The 16,482-nt window shown below is 33.0% G+C and overlaps 2 protein-coding genes across 2 annotated transcripts; both read left to right on the top strand.

Annotated features, from left to right (window-relative positions):
- Positions 1–9,560: 9,560 nt before the first annotated feature.
- On the top strand, positions 9,561–13,054 carry LOC145057801 (putative LRR receptor-like serine/threonine-protein kinase At1g12460). Its single transcript, XM_079005701.1, has 3 exons — positions 9,561–9,595; positions 9,740–11,353; positions 11,428–13,054. The coding sequence occupies exons 2-3, from the start codon at positions 10,167–10,169 to the stop codon at positions 12,911–12,913; spliced, it is 2,673 nt and encodes an 890-aa protein (XP_078861827.1). The 5' UTR covers positions 9,561–9,595; positions 9,740–10,166; the 3' UTR covers positions 12,914–13,054.
- A 1,430-nt stretch (positions 13,055–14,484) lies between these two features.
- LOC145058130 (polyamine-modulated factor 1-binding protein) lies at positions 14,485–15,956 on the top strand. The gene is made up of 3 exons (XM_079006044.1): positions 14,485–14,651; positions 15,484–15,535; positions 15,649–15,956. The coding sequence occupies exons 1-3, from the start codon at positions 14,558–14,560 to the stop codon at positions 15,806–15,808; spliced, it is 306 nt and encodes a 101-aa protein (XP_078862170.1). The 5' UTR covers positions 14,485–14,557; the 3' UTR covers positions 15,809–15,956.
- The last annotated feature ends 526 nt before the right edge of the window (positions 15,957–16,482 follow it).

Below are 16,482 nucleotides of genomic sequence, written 5' to 3'. Positions count from 1 at the left end.
AATTCAGTTTAATTAGTTCTGTGTTTAGATTTGGTTCTGTGTTTGGATCGGATGAAAATAGAAATAAAGAAAAGTAAAAGTGAAGTACCTTCCTGAAAGGTTTAGTGTCTACATATAGTATTTCTTCAAAATGACTTATTTACCCTTGCAGTAAAAACTATTTTTTTGGGAACGATTCATATATTTCTTTAATATATGTTTGTCTTTGTGTTTCTTAATCACCATATGCTTTTTTGTCCAAAGGTAAAAAAAACAATGTACTTTTGATATTGCCTTATTATACATACTTGTAGAACGATTTGCTTACATCAAAATGATAATGCATGTGTTATCATCCTCCTACGTATAGAAAAGCTCAAAACTTGGGGTGGTAAGAATAATGTTTTATTATAAATTTCCATGTCTTTACATTAATATTTTATTTATAAGATAAATTAATTTATAACTTTAATTGTTATTTACAGGTCAGCCTCAAGTGGATATGTGTTTGTTTTTGCTAGAGATTGCATATTAATGATGACATGTCTCACATTTCAAAATTTAAAAATGTATGTCTTTTATCATTAATTAATAGCTTAATGTTTGTTTTTTCTTATTTTTTTTAATCATTAATTATTTATATTGTTTAGCTTCTTCATTTTTTTTCTTCTTATATATAGTATTGCTGATATGGATTTGAAAGTTGAGTATTTCATTAGTACTACACAACTTAACACCGATGTTGTTGTGACCAAGGCAGAGGCTTACTACCCCGTTTTGCAATCAAGAACATTGATAATATTCCATATTACAATGAGGTATACTTAACAATATTAATATTTTTCCATTAATCTTATAAATTTATGGCATATAACACAGTAAATATATATATGAAAAAAAATTATATATTTTTTAAAAATGTTATGAAATAGAAAATTGGTTTGTCCATCATTGCTACTGCCATCTGTTTTGATTTAGACGAAGACTGATATTCTTTTTATTGTCGTGATAGTTCAAAAAAAGTAAGTAAGAATGATGATAATACTAATGTTGAACCATTTACGTGTGAAGGTTGTGGTGGAGTTTATGATGTTTACAACAAGTTCATAATTTTACATTTGTAAAGTTCTTGTGACATTAATCTATATTTGAATGTTTCCGATTTTATTTCATTGTCCATTCAAGTGTCATTTTATAATTTTTAGGGTAAAGGTTGTAATTCGTGTTCAATATGAAACTGGGTTTTTTTTATCGTCATGTTAAAGATATTATTCACCATGACAATCAGTGGCTGATGGAAAAGATATCAAATGTAGCATTAATTTTTTTTAATCGTCAACTCATCTCTTATTTTGTTTTATGGTGTTATTTTTTTAATATATGTATTGAAGAATTGAATAAATTCATTTAAACCCATTAATGCATCCAATTCTTTTTAACATAAAAAGTTGTCTACAAATATGTCATTCAATAATTTGTATTTTTTTTATACGTTTTTCGCGTTTAACTCGGGTTATAACCTAGTTAAATATAATAAAGAGTAATTATAATACATAAAATTATAACGTTAGATTTATATAATTAAAAAAATAAACTGAACCGTTGATCAGGAATGCTTCAGGTGAAGATTTTAGAATTTATTATGGGTATTTATGACTTAAAATAGAAAATAGTAATAATAAAGATATAAACAGCTAATAAAGGATGACGTCGGCAAAACGGGAATCGGGAATATTAAAGAGGTGGGCAAATGCGGTCACTTTCATGGGTCTCATGTTACAAGTTTCTTCCCTACACCAATTCCATTTTTACATTTGTTTTTGTCCTCTTGCAATAACTATTTCTTAATTTTTTTTCTTTTAAGTAATCGGTCAATCGTCATTACTCATTACATAAAAGCCAAGTGAAAGTAGTTTTATCGTTTGCCATTTGTGAATAAGCTTTTAAGAGTTTCTTAGGGTTTTTAAGGTTTTAAAGTTTTTATTTTTTAAAACTAGTTTGAAAGTACGTAATTAAAACTCTTAATTAATTTGTTAATATAACCTAAATAAGTTTCAATTTGCAAATGTTAAAATTTTTGTATGGACATAACGGGTAAATTGTCAACAAGCTACATTGCAATCCTCTTGGATAGAAATGTTATGTTTGTGATACTAATTTATAACAGAAAAGTTAGTTGTTAGTTGAAAGTTAGCTGATAAATAATAAGTTAATAGATAAAAAATGATGTGTGTTAAACTAATTGATAAGTTAGTTGGAAAATATAAAATGACATGAAAATACATTTTAAAAAATATGTTTTTTTAATTAATTAAGAGTATATTTGATTTTTTTAAACTCATGAAAATCCAGTCTAAATAGTTTTTAAAAGCTAACTTATAAACTATTTTTGGCTTGCCAACATATCAACTTATAAAAACTCAAAAAAATAAGTTAGCTTGTCAGTTACCTATAACATGTCAAACACAACCAAAATCTACTTCTAACTAATGGTTATATAACAAAAGTACTAGATTGTATTTTCACCCACTTTTATTCATATGTTTAACTTTATATAGGGTAAATGACTTAAAACGATAAGATATTTTTCATTTTGTATACATTTAGTCACTGATTTTTTTGTCCATTTAACTACCCCACCCAACTTCCTTTCTCTCTCTCTCTCTCTCTCTCTCTCTCTCTCTCTCCCACTCTAAACCATCACCGGAAAAATTAGAACATCGTTGAATCTGTCACCATTATTGGAGTCACCATCGCCATAGATTTGGAACATTGTCGACTTCTTCTTGGTCCTTCTTCGATGACGTTGATGATCTGCCATGCTCCTTCCTAAACGATTTTGTAACAAGTTAGAGTTTCTAATGGTGGCGAGTTCAAAACCCTTATTGGCAGCGCTGAACTCGACCTCATCGACAGACTCTTTACGAAACCCTTTCTCAGATCTTACACCAACGAAACCATCTCCCTCCTTCGATGACAATGTTGAGCTACAAGTTTGTGCACAGACAGCAACATTGATGCTCTTTTAGTTTTTCGGACTCCGATGGTGCTCAAAACTCGAGCCATTGACGAAGGCAACGACCATACCCAAACCCTCTGTGCCGGTGACGAATAGATCTTGTATACACAAACCAGGTCTGAAATTTGTTGGGTATACACACACTAGATCTCCTTCTTCGACAAGGTGTCTGCCTTTGCAAAAACCCTAGCGTGACTGCCTTTCTAGGTTTTTAAAACCTTAGTTTTTCAGATATGTTTTCACCCCCGTTCTCTCTTTTTCTCTCGCAAGTGTTGTGTGTTGAATCAGGTTTATATGTTGGGTCTTGTATATCAGATATATATATATATATATATATATATATATATATATATATATATCAAATCTTGAACATATATTGAACAAATGTATATGTTTGGTCTCATCTTCGTTTAATCATTTCTAGGTTCTTATGTGTTTAATCATTTCTGGTTTCATTTCTAGTTTGTGTTCTTGTATAGAAGATTTATGTGTAACGTTCCCCTCTAGTACTTATCACAATATTGTCCGCTTTGGGCCCCCGACAAGAAAACTACCCAGGGGTCACCCATCCTTGCATTGCTCTCGCTCGGGCACACTTAACTACAGAGTTCTGATGGGATATGTTGCCCTCACGACTTTAAAACGCGTTGTGTTAGGGAAGGTATCCACACCCCTTATAAAGAATGTTTAGTTCACCTTCCCATTCAATGTAGGATCAAGTGCAACCCACCTTCACCCCCTATTATAGGGTCAACGTCATCATCGAACAGATCGACCCGTGTACTAGCTCTAATACCATTTGTAACATCTCCCTCTAGCACGTATCACAACATTGTCCGCTTTGGGCTCTCGACACGAAAACTTCCCAGGGGGTCATCCATCCCTTGATTACTCTCGCCCGAGCACACTTAACTTCAGATTTCTTATGCGATCTGCTGCTCTCACGGCTTTAAAACGAATTGTGTTAGGGAAGGTATCCACACCCCTTTTAAGGAATGCTTAGTTCTCCTTCCCAACCGATGTGGGATCAGGTGCAACTAACATGCCCGCCTTCACCCCCATTATAGGGTTCGACGTCTCTGTCAAACACGTCGACTTGCGCCCTAGCTCTGATACTATTTTTAATAATTCCCTCTAGCACGTATCACAATATTGTCCGTTTTAGGCTCCCGACACGAAAACTTCCCAAGGGGTTACCCATCCCTAGATTGCTCTCGCCCGGGAACGCTTAACTGTAGAGTTCTTATGGGATCTGCTGCCCTCACGGCTTTAAAGCGCGTTGTGTTAGGGAAGGTATCCACACCTATTATAAGGAATGTTTAGTTCTCCTTCTCAGTTAATGTAGGATCAGGTGCAACCCACCTTAAAATAGCACCTCATCTGTCACATCACTCTTCATGATATATATATATATATATATATATATATATATATATATATATATATATATATATATATTAAATCCACCTATGTTCGCAACCATTGGCGGAGCTTTATAAGGGCAGGGGGGCTGTGCCCGGACGAGTGCAATTTAAGGATGGGTGACCCCCTGGGAAGTTTGAGCTTAGAGTATATGTGTAATATGAATCAGGTTCATGTTTGTGTTCTTGTACATAAGATTTATGGGTTTTTAATGTGTTTTTGTATGTTAGATTTCTGATTTTTTGTCTCGTCGGAGCTAGGTAAAGTTTTTGATGCTCGAAATTTCCGACCGGTGGTGGCGGCGGCGATGATGTTGACCGGTTGGGTGGTCTTTTACATATATATATATATATATATATATATATATATATATATATATATATAGAGAGAGAGAGAGAGAGAGAGAAGGGGTGAGGTAGGGGTAATATTTTCTTTTTTATTCCTTTAAACATAAAAATATTTAAATAAATAAAAAAAAATAAAAAAATCAAAGGTAAAATCGTCATTATAAAAAGTTTCAAAACAAATTGGACCAAACTTGCAACAAAATGAAAAGTTTGGACCGTTGGTGTTAGTCCAAACTTTTTTGGACCAAAGTGACAATTTAAAGCTAACCACAGAAATCATTTGTGCAGTTTTGTCTAATACCTTCTAGACAAAATTGCAAAAATGGTCTATGTGGTATGCATTTTTTTGGGGTTTTAGTCTATACCGCGATTTTTTTTGGATTGGTGGTCCTTTTGAGCTAGTTTCGTTGTGTTTTTGGTCCTTCTGAATAGTCAAATGACTGTAATGCTCTTCTGATATATATATATATATATATATATATATATATATATATATATTTGTTTTTTCTAGTTAATTTAATGTTTTATTAATTAAAAATATGGGTCTCTCTCTCTCCTTCTCTCTCTCTCTCTCTCTCTCCACCGTATACCTCCCCCATCCTATACACCTTTTTTTAAACCCAGTTAAACCTATACCTTCATAATTTCTTCTTCAATAAGATGAGTCAACTGGTAATGAACAAAGACAAGCTTAGATTCTTCCAGTGATTCTCTTTCTATGTGATCAGAGAACTAAAAATTGGTTGTCCGGAGAAGTATCTTACCTTGTCGGAGATTGAACATTGCTGATGTAAATCCACCCACACCATCCAACTCTCTACTTCACTTACCTATTCATCGTATTCACAACCTCCTCACACCACCATACCCACACACACAATCCGACCCTGGAAATGCAATTCTTCCTAAAAGGCAACCCAGGAGGGTGCTATTTGATTTTGATTATGGTTAATTACACCTAAAACATGCGATTCAATTATATATGTATGAGTGAGTTTGATGCGAAGATAACCCATGAAAAGTATTTTGATTATCAAGGTTACCAGAACTTTGATCTCAACCCCCCCTAATTCTAGGAACACACACTTTGAGTCATCATCATTTTTACACCAACAAGTTCATCATCTTCACACCTGTATCGATTATGTGTGTTCATCGAGAGTCCATTTGTCGAATCGAACTAGCATGGAGGAAGCATCGAGAATAGGATAACTACCACCGCCACCCATGTCAGTGAATGAAACGGAGACCACCTCAGTGGCCAACAAAGTGGATTTATAACCTCTTAATCATATGGGTTAAAGTCTTCGATTGGGGGAATCCGATTACATAGATCCAAGAATCAACCCAATATTTTTGTTCTTTATTTTGTGGGACATCAAACCAAAAATATGGTAGGTTTAGTTGTCAAAATTTATGATTTCAGCAGAGATAGTAGGAGGAGAATGTGGATTTTAGCAAATATAAAAGGAGCTGGAGGTGAGTTCCAGCGGGTTTCAAGCTCCAACATGAAGAAGATGGTCTTCTGGTATATTGTAGAGCGAGAAATAAAACCCAAAAATTATTTATGTGGGGTTTTTTCTTCATCTGAATTTCCAATTACAGGTATTCCGATTTCATTTTTAACAAGAGTAGTTTTGGATGAAGAAGTGTGAGGAAGATGAAGATGGGTTCTGCAAATGATCTGTAGGTGAAACGAGAGAGAGAGAGAGAGAGAGAGAGAGAGAGGTGTGGGTCCAATTTAATTATTTTTTCATTTAAATTAAATAGAAAAAACATAAAAAAAATACCAGAAGGGGATTACAGTCATTTCAGTTTACCGAGGGACCAAAAACGCAACGAAACTAGCTCAAAAGGACCATCAATCCAAAAAAAGTCATGGTTTAGACTAAAATCCCAAAAAAATACATACCACAAAGACAACTTTTGCAATTTTGTCTACGCTAACATCTGTTGGATGATTTCCTTCTACTATTTGATTTCTAGATTAATATGGAGTCTTACATGTAGCATGTATGGAATTCAAAGATGAACATAATTGAAAATTTTTGGTATACATAGAATGTAAAAAAGTAAAAATCCAACATAAAAAAAATTATTTGTTTACAAGGTCTAATAGTTAGATTACATTCACACATAAAAATACTTAACAAATACATATAAATATCTAAAAAATACATTTATACATTTAAAATACATAAAAATTCATAAAAAAAAACTATATATAAAACTTAAAAATACATAAAATTAATAATATTTTAAGACACTTGTCATTATTTCACATATATAAGAAGATAAATAAGAGCAAAAATAATAGGATATTTAATTTCTCTACTTATAAGGAGCTAAAAATTCACCAATAATCACAACATAAACTAGTGTGTTTCAACCATCCAACCCAATCATTTGAATCCTATTAGAGACCTAAGTATAAGATTGTGCGACGAAAACATTATATTCATTATGATCGCCTATAAAGTCCAAATACAAATAAGTACGATGTTATCAAGAGCTTTCATTTTTTCTCTTGTGAAACTGAGTATTGTCTATCCAGTTAAATCACTCTTTGATCAATGATAAATAAAAGAGGTTCGAATGTCCCATCACCTCGCAATACTCTTCCGTAAAGGAATAACAATCTCATAACCTGTAAATAATGCAGGATGTTTTTAAAATATTATTTTCATATACTATATGATGTTGGGGTGTCACTTTATTATCATTTTAGGTTATTCAACTTGATGTTACTCATATATGTATCAAGTAAGAAGCGGGGTGCTGAGGTGGAGCTGCAGCCGTACGATGACATATAGAACAACATTTCGGCTAGGATTTTCCTACTGTAGGAGACCCCGCTGTGGTGATGAGCCTGTTGTCCATGCTCTCATCTCATGTTGCCTATTTTCTTGTTCCCCATGCATATTGTGTATAAGGACTTGTACGCTAATATTAAAATATGGAAGAAGGGTATAACATGGTTTGATAGACGAAGGAATGAAATGATTTGTCACAAAAATGACATAAATAATGAGAAATGAGTATAACATATATCCTAATAACAATGAAATATAACTTTAACAACAAAAGTAATTAGTACAATTTAGATAATTGGCTGATATACTAGTACAAAATTACAAAGTCAGGACAAATACAGGAGCAGTTTTACAACAATGTAGTTTCTTAAGGTTCTGATTACTAAAGTTATAGTAGTAATTCCTAAAGGTGCATCGTTCAACTCGCCGTTAGTTTTTCCGTGTGGAACGTTTGATTCTTCTTGTCTTGTTGAGATAAGGTCAAAATAGAAACGGGAATAAAGCAAATATGCTTCAATATTTGGCATTTTGTAGTCCATAAATCCAATAGTGACCAATTTGTTTTTTATTTATTTTTTAAGTGACAAGTGACAACTCAAAAAATATGTTTACCTTATAACCAATTGCTCAGCGTATGAAAAAAGTTGAACATGAAAGGGATAAAAATAAATAAATAAATAAATAAAAGCAATATTGTTTTTTGATTAATAGTTATAAAAATATTATTTTATAAATGAATAAACTGATTGTCATTTTTTTTAAAGTAATATTAAATGATCATCAATTCTATAAACCTTCAAAATTAATCCTGAAAACCCTTGAAAATAATAAGATTTTGCTTTAAATCTATTGCCAAATTGTTCTTATAAATTATAAATTGTTATTACAATTTTGAAATAAGAATATTTTTTAAGTTTGAAGTGTTTTTAAAAAATTTCTTTTATACTAAAAGCAATTTGGCAATTCACAATTTTAGAGAGTGTTTGGTTTAACTTCTAAAATGACTTTTGAACTTTTTTTTTAGAAAAAGTCAAAAAGATGTTTGGGAAGATGAGAAGGACTTTTAAAAATGACTTTTCCAATCGAGTAAATTTGGTCTTTTTGAAAAGTCATTAAATCATCACTTTTTCAACTTTTCAATAGTGTTAAACATTAAAATTGCTTTTATATCTCCATCTGCCTCTAATAAATATGTAAACATATCATTTTTAATCATTTTGTATGTAAAAATTAAACCACACAATTTAATTTTTTTTTTCAAAAGCTAATCCAAACACATTTTAAAAATCAACTTTTGTAAAAAATCTTTTTATAAAAAAAGACTTTTGCCCCACAAAAGCTAAGCCAAACACGCTCATACTGTATACAAAATTGATGCTATTTTGAATAATTGTGCTATTTGTTAAAAGATATTAGTTTATTAATTTGCTAACTATCCTTTTTAAATTTACCTTATTAGTTTGATAAAAATTTCACTTTAAAATGTAATATTATAAAAAAAGTTATATATTGTGTTTGGATTATATTTCAATTTTTTTCTTTTAGACCTTGTATTAATTTAACTTTTTTGAGAGTTTTTTTTTTCAGAAAAATTGTCAAATATGAGATGTTTTTCAAAAAAATAAATAAACAATTAAAAAAATTTCGAAAAAAATGAAAGAAATACAAACTCCTTTTTAAAGAAAAAAAGGTTAATATTTAACATGAAAAAAAAACTCTATATATAAAAGATCTTTTATAGCATCAATCATAAAACAAAACTACATTTTGATAAAAAGTTATATGTCAAATTTATATAAAACAAAAATCATTCAACTCTAGTGGTTTCTTGGTAATTTTTATAATAATATATATTTTTTTAAAAATTATGAATATGTAATTCTTAAATATTGAAAATACATTTTTTGAACATTAAAGTCAAAAATAAAAATAAAAAACTATATTGGGGGGTTGATGGTAATGGCGATATTGTGGTGCTGGCTTGGGTTGGTGGAGGGAATAAATGCGCTGAACAGGTACACACCCTCACTGAAAACAACTTGTACTTGTTAATTCTCATGCCTTTAATTTTAATTAATTTCCATTTCCTTTATTTTTGTAGTAATTTACTTCAATTTAATTAATAAATCTCATTTCCATCTTCATTAATTAATCTAAAGAATCAGAAGATGACCAGAGCATGTGAAAGGCAACCATCTTTTTATAGGAAGCAAACAAGATCACCACCATTTTAGTATATGCTTTAAAGTTTTAAAGATCGTCACCATCGCCGCCACCGCATCACCACCGTGGACCACCACTATCCTTTTCCACCATTAACAACTCACACCAATCTCCCTCCACATTCCCTCTCCTTCAAGATAAAATCTAGGGTTCTTGAATACCCAATTCAATTTCTGCAAAATTGAACCACAAGCTATTAATTCATCACTTGATTCTTTGTTTTTTGACCCACCTACAACCAGAACCTAATTCTTAACGTTCGTCGGAAATGCCATTTCCCCAAATTTGAATCGGAGTAAAAAATGGTTACACAGAGTAGCAGTGTAGTAGCAGTAATCGACATTTGTTCCGGTATTTGAATCAATGAGAGGTTTATTTCAACAATGTTGCTACTTCACCGCCAGTTTTCTTTTGCTAATTGCATTCATGTCGCCGGCGGCTGTCGATCAGGTGGCTGCAGCGGCCTCGGAGAAGGAGATCCTGCTTCAGTTCAAAGGTAACATTACAATCGATCCTTACAATAGTTTGATTTCATGGGATTCTAGTACAGATCAATGTAGAGATTATAGCGGTGTGTTTTGTGATTCTTTTGGGAATGTATATAAGATTGTGTTATGGAACACTAGCTTGGTCGGTGTGTTGTCGCCGGCATTATCGGAGTTGAAATCGTTAAGGATTCTCACCCTCTTCGGAAACGGATTCACCGGAATCATACCACCGGAGTTTCAAGAGCTCACCACTTTATGGAAGATCAATGTCAGCTCCAACGCTTTGTCTGGTTCAATCCCTGAATTTTTAGGGGACTTGCCTAATATTCGGTTTCTCGATTTGTCCAAGAATGGCTTCCAAGGAGAGATTCCATCGTCTTTGTTTAAGCTCTGTGAAAAAACAAAGTTCATTTCACTCTCCCATAACAATCTCTCCGGTACAATTCCGATCATCATCAACAACTGCTTGAATCTCGAAGGATTCGATGTATCATTCAACAGCTTGACTGGCGAATTCCCTTCACGAATTTGTGAAATCCCACCTCTAGCTTACTTGTCTGTAAGAAACAACATGTTGACTGGAAAAATTGAAGATCAAATCGCAAATTGTCAAACGTTAGAGCTTCTAGATCTTGGCAGTAATCTTTTCTCCGGGAATGCCCCTTTCAGTGCTCTAGAATTCGCAAATCTGAGTTATTTCAATGTTTCAAATAACGAATTCGATGGACAGATTCAACCGATTCAAACTTGTAGTGAAAAACTAGAAGTTTTTGATGTTGCTGGAAATGGTTTTGAAGGGGAGATCCCTATGAGCATTGTTTCACAATGCAGTGGGTTGAAGGTTTTAAACATGGCGTACAACAGATTAAACGGTCAAATCCCGGTGGAGATTTCAAATCTAAAAAGAATTTCAGTCATCAAATTGGGGAATAATTCAATAACTGGTGAAATCCCAGAAGAATTCGGCTCCATTGAACTTCTACAAGTTCTCGATCTTCATAACCTCGATCTCAACGGCGGAATCCCGGATTCCTTGAGCAGTTGCAGGTTTCTTCTAGAACTGTAAGTCCACTTACACCTTACGCTTTCTTCTTCACCTCAACAATTTTCAAACCCTAATTTCGTTACATTTACAGAGACGTTTCAGGAAATTCTTTACAGGGACGAATCCCGGAATCATTTTACAACATGTCCAACCTTAGAATCCTCGATCTTCACAAAAACGATCTCAACGGATCCATACCTTCAACCCTAGGAAACCTCTCCAAAATCCAGACATTAGATCTATCCCAAAATTCATTATCCGGGTCAATTCCCTCAACTTTATCAAATCTATCAAACTTGAGTCACTTCAATGTCTCCTACAACAACCTATCGGGTCAGATCCCTGCATTTTCACTCCAAAATTTCAATTCCTCAGTGTTTTCAAACAATCCAGAGCTCTGTGGGCCCCCATTGGATCAATCTTGTACAAGAGATTCAAAAAATTCTGAATCAAAAAGACCAAAACTAAGCGTTTCCACCATTGTTGCCATTGTTGCTGCTTCATTGATCTTGATCGGAGTTATTATAATAATCATCTTGAACATGAAAGCCCGAAGAAGAAGAGGAAGAGAAGATGAAACAATGATCATAGAAAGCACACCATTAGCTTCATCAGATTCCAATTTAATAATCGGAAAATTAGTTCTTTTCAGCAAAACTTTACCATCAAAATATGAAGATTGGGAAGCAGGAACCAAAGCTTTACTCGATAAAAACTGCTTAATCGGTTCCGGAACAATCGGAACCGTTTATCGAGCTGATTTCGACGGTGGGATTTCAATCGCGGTAAAAAAGATCAAATCTTTAGGAAGAATCAAGAGCCAAGATGAATTTGAACAAGAAATCGGACGGCTAGGATCGCTTCGACACCCAAATCTCGTGTCTTTCCAAGGATACTATTGGTCATCCACCATGCAATTAATCTTATCTGATTTCGCCCCAAACGGGAACCTCTACGACAACCTCCACGGAATCGGAATCAGTCATTCCGGGAGTAGCTCCGGAATCGGAAACCCGGAATTGAATTGGCCACGGAGGTTTAACATCGCGTTAGGAGTAGCAAGGGCGTTGTCGTACATTCACCACGACTGTAAACCTCAAATCCTTCACCTCAATTTGAAATCCCACAACATTTTGTTAGATCAAAATTACGACCCGAAACTTGCGGATTACGGGTTAGTCAAGTTTTTACCGTTGCTTGATAATTACGGTTTGACCGGGTTTCACAATGTGGTGGGGTATGTGGCACCGGAATTGGCTCAAAGTATGAGATTGAGTGATAAATGTGATGTTTATAGTTTTGGTGTGATTTTGTTGGAGGTGGTGACAGGGCGGAAACCGGTGGAGGGGGTGGGGGGGAATGAGGTGGTGGTTTTGTGTGAATATGTGAGGGGTTTGATTGAAAGGGGGAGAGCTTCGGATTGTTTTGATAGGAGTTTGAATGGGTTTGTGGAGAATGAGTTGATTCAAGTGATGAAATTGGGATTGATGTGTACGTCGGAATCGGCATTGAGGAGACCGAGTATGGCGGAGGTTGTTCAGGTTCTCGAGAGTGTGAGGTCGGAATCGGAGGGATAGGAGTGGAATTAGAATTTTGAAGATGGAATATTTTTAGTTTGTGATTAAGATTATTGATTGTTTGTTGTAATTTGGGTTCAATAAGATTTTATTCATTAATCAATATCAATTAGATTGGCTTGTGTAGCCATTTCTCTAAAAGCTATTTCAAAAAAAAGAAGCAAAATTAAGAGAAATCCCACGATGTGGAGTTGTGGAGTGCGAAATTGGAAATAAAATGTGAAATACTCGAACTGTGTAGTTTTGAGTTTTGACCGATTCTCAGTGAGTTGTGAAACGGGTTATATGAATCAACTCGTATAATTCTCAGTTTCCTTCGATTCAGATATGGTTAGTGGCGAAATTTTTGCCCGTTTGTGTTTGTTTTCTATTTGATGTAAGAATCTAGAATCATTTTTTCACTTAACCAATTATAGCATTGTACGATTAATATATAAAAAAACAAAAATATTTTATAACAGATGACCCTATAAAAAAAAGAAAAAATAAACTTAAACTACTATTAAACTTTACCAAATATTCCTATTAAAAAAATCTTATAACTTGAAAAAATATTTTATATTTTGTTGATATTAAATTTTGTAAATAGACTCTCATCTAACTTCGTTTACTATAAATATTAATGTTACCCAATTACGCTTTCAGCTTAATCTTATGCAACTGTTAGTATAACATTATAGCATATACCAAAGCGTTATACCATATTACCATTACACCTCTTTCAATCCTTACATAGTTACATTGAACATAATGGGTTCCATGAAGCATGTATGTATAGGATCGTGTTCCACTTCCACATAAAGTTTTAATCCTTTTATTATTTGCAATATATTTACACATATATCACAGATCATAGTCAATCTTTAACGCAACCGAACCATAATATGCATAATATGACTAATGAAAAAGAAGAGGCTTTGGTTGTCTAAATGGATTCTAATAAGTGGTATTGGAGGACTAATTTAGGCAACCCAAATGATTACATTTTAGGAAATAATAAAAGTTATCAGGATGCAAGAAAGAAAGAGTGGGAAAATGACGAAAAAGGCCCGTATTAAGCTTGAAATCGAAAAAAAATCCACAATGATGACATCATAAATTAGGTCATCCACAATGCATTGAATTTTATAGAGTTCAATGGATTGCCACATTATTTTTCTACATTCCATGCAACTCAATTAATTTTTTTCTACAATGCATTCAACTCTACAAAATTCAATAGAAAGTTACAAAAGCTAATTTATAGTATGTATTTAAGATTAAAAACTTTCCTTTTTCCCATTGAAGAGTTCAATGGCCATTGAGCTCCAAATCCATTGAATGCCAAAGTGACATCTCCCTATGTTAGAGTTTCACCATTAAATGACAACTAGACTTGCCACCTCATTTAACTCTCCCATTAAACTCACCATTGTAGATGCTCTTAGGACAGATCCACATAAGTATTGATTATCAATACAACAGAAAAAAAATCAATTATAGCAATGCACTTTGAAAAATGAAAACTCTTAATTCAAAAGTCAATTTATGTAAAACACTTTTATTTGTTCAAAACTTCACTCGATCCCTATAAAAGAGGATGGGTAGATAGTCCATGCCTTACGGGTGCTCCATTTAAAACGATCGATCGTACTTTAAGCTTCAATGGCGTCTTCTTCACCGCCGGCTTCTCCCTCCGGTAATAGGCAACTTCTTCCGGTTTCCGACGGACAGTCCTCTCTATCCAACGTCGTCTACGGTAAGCACAATTGTATACTGATCATTGGTAATTACTTTCGAAATCAACGAATATTCCAAGTCGAATTCGAATTAATTTGCGTTGAATTGAAACTCAATTCGTTAGGGAATTACATGATCATTGTTTTGATTTAGTATGAATACAGCATTTTTTAGAATATATACAGCGTAATAGCCTGAGAATGTCCTGCCGTTATAAGTATGTTTTAAGAAAATAAAAAAGGATTGTATAATTTGTGAGTGCGATTTCAATTGCGATGTCAATGATATGATTGAATTTGTTGTCTGAGTTAGATACGTAGAGATATTACAGTGGAGATTCTTAGAGAGTGCTTTGCTGTGCTAGGTTTTTAAGGCATTGGATTATCACAAATATGTGCATTACTCACTTGGAAAAGCAATTCCTGCAATTGGTGTCAGATCTCTATGTTTGAAACTGGGATTAAGTTGCAGACAATACAATATTTCAGTCTCAAATTCATTTGTTTTTGATTAATATGGTAGCAACGTAGATCCAGATCTGATCAATGATATCTATCTTTTTCTCCACTCTGGATGCAGTGTTTGTTTGCACACCATTAGTGTCCTGCATACTACATTTAGTAGAACTTATTGTAGTATTTTGCTGCTGATTTTTCTCTAGCCTCCTGCTTTTCATGAACTCATAACTCAACCGATTGAAATTCAGAATGTGATATGATGTCAATGCCAAATTGATTTAGTTAAACCAACCATCCTGTTATTAGAAAACTGTAGATTCTGTTGACTTTCTTGAATCTTAATTTGAATGTTACTGTTTGAATCTCATCTAATAACTTGATCATTATCTGCAGAGCTTTCACAGCAAGTACAAGCTGCAATGGAGAATATGCTTAAGATGATTACGTGAGTAAACAAACTTGTAATGGTCTATAATATAGTATTCACTTCACTCAAAGATTGTGAAAAAGCTTTTTGCTTAGAATGTTGTCCTATTTCTTTTCTACTTTTGTACACAGTGAAATTGACCAAAGCTCAAGTGGAATAATAGAAGAAATAGAGAAATGCAAATACTCTGCTTTTGAGAGGAAAAAAAGTTTAGAGGAAGACAAAGAGCGTTTCCAGAAAGCAGCTTTCTCTGTTCTAGACATGCTGAACAACAACACAGAGAGTAACTAAAAAACCTAAAACTTTCACACTTGGGTTGCTAAGACTTGAAGAACCAAGTGTGTTACTAATGCATGTGATGATCTGTTTAAGATGGTTTGTTTAAGTTACAGTTGTTGCTATCTTCCTCTTATCATATTTTGAACGAGATTATAGAGTTTGTTGTTCTGTTGAGCACAAGGAACACCACAAGAGAAGAAAAAAAAAAAAAAAGACATATTCATCATAGGAAATCGTAACATATTACATATATATAAGTCTAAGAATTAATGATACTTTTAATCGATTATATATAAGAGATTTTTTAGAATGTTTATGTAAGAAACAAGTTTATTAAACAATTTAAATGAAAGGATTGTTCAAGTAAAAAACCTAAAAAAAATAATTTTGATATATTCTAGTTTTATGGCAAAAGGTTGAAAACTACGTTAGACAATAATAGACATGCACAAACGTGGAAATTATTACTACGTATCATATTATTTGTTTTATTAAGAGGTATAATGTGTGTTGCACTCTGCAAGAAACAAAATTATTTGTTTTTGAAAGTCGTAAGTTATTAAAAAAAATTGAAGTTTAAATAAAGTGAAACTTTTAACTTAAAAAGACTTTTCTGATAATTCTAGTTTTAAAATACTAGAATTTAATCCATACATCCATCATAACAATTTTTTTTTTTTAAAAAA

Source organism: Lactuca serriola, chromosome 6, assembly GCF_051521515.1.
Source record: "Lactuca serriola cultivar US96UC23 chromosome 6, Lser_US96UC23_V15, whole genome shotgun sequence".
Taxonomy (NCBI): domain Eukaryota; kingdom Viridiplantae; phylum Streptophyta; class Magnoliopsida; order Asterales; family Asteraceae; genus Lactuca; species Lactuca serriola.
Note: the sequence above shows the minus strand (reverse complement) of the source record. Positions and strands in the feature narration are given on the sequence as shown.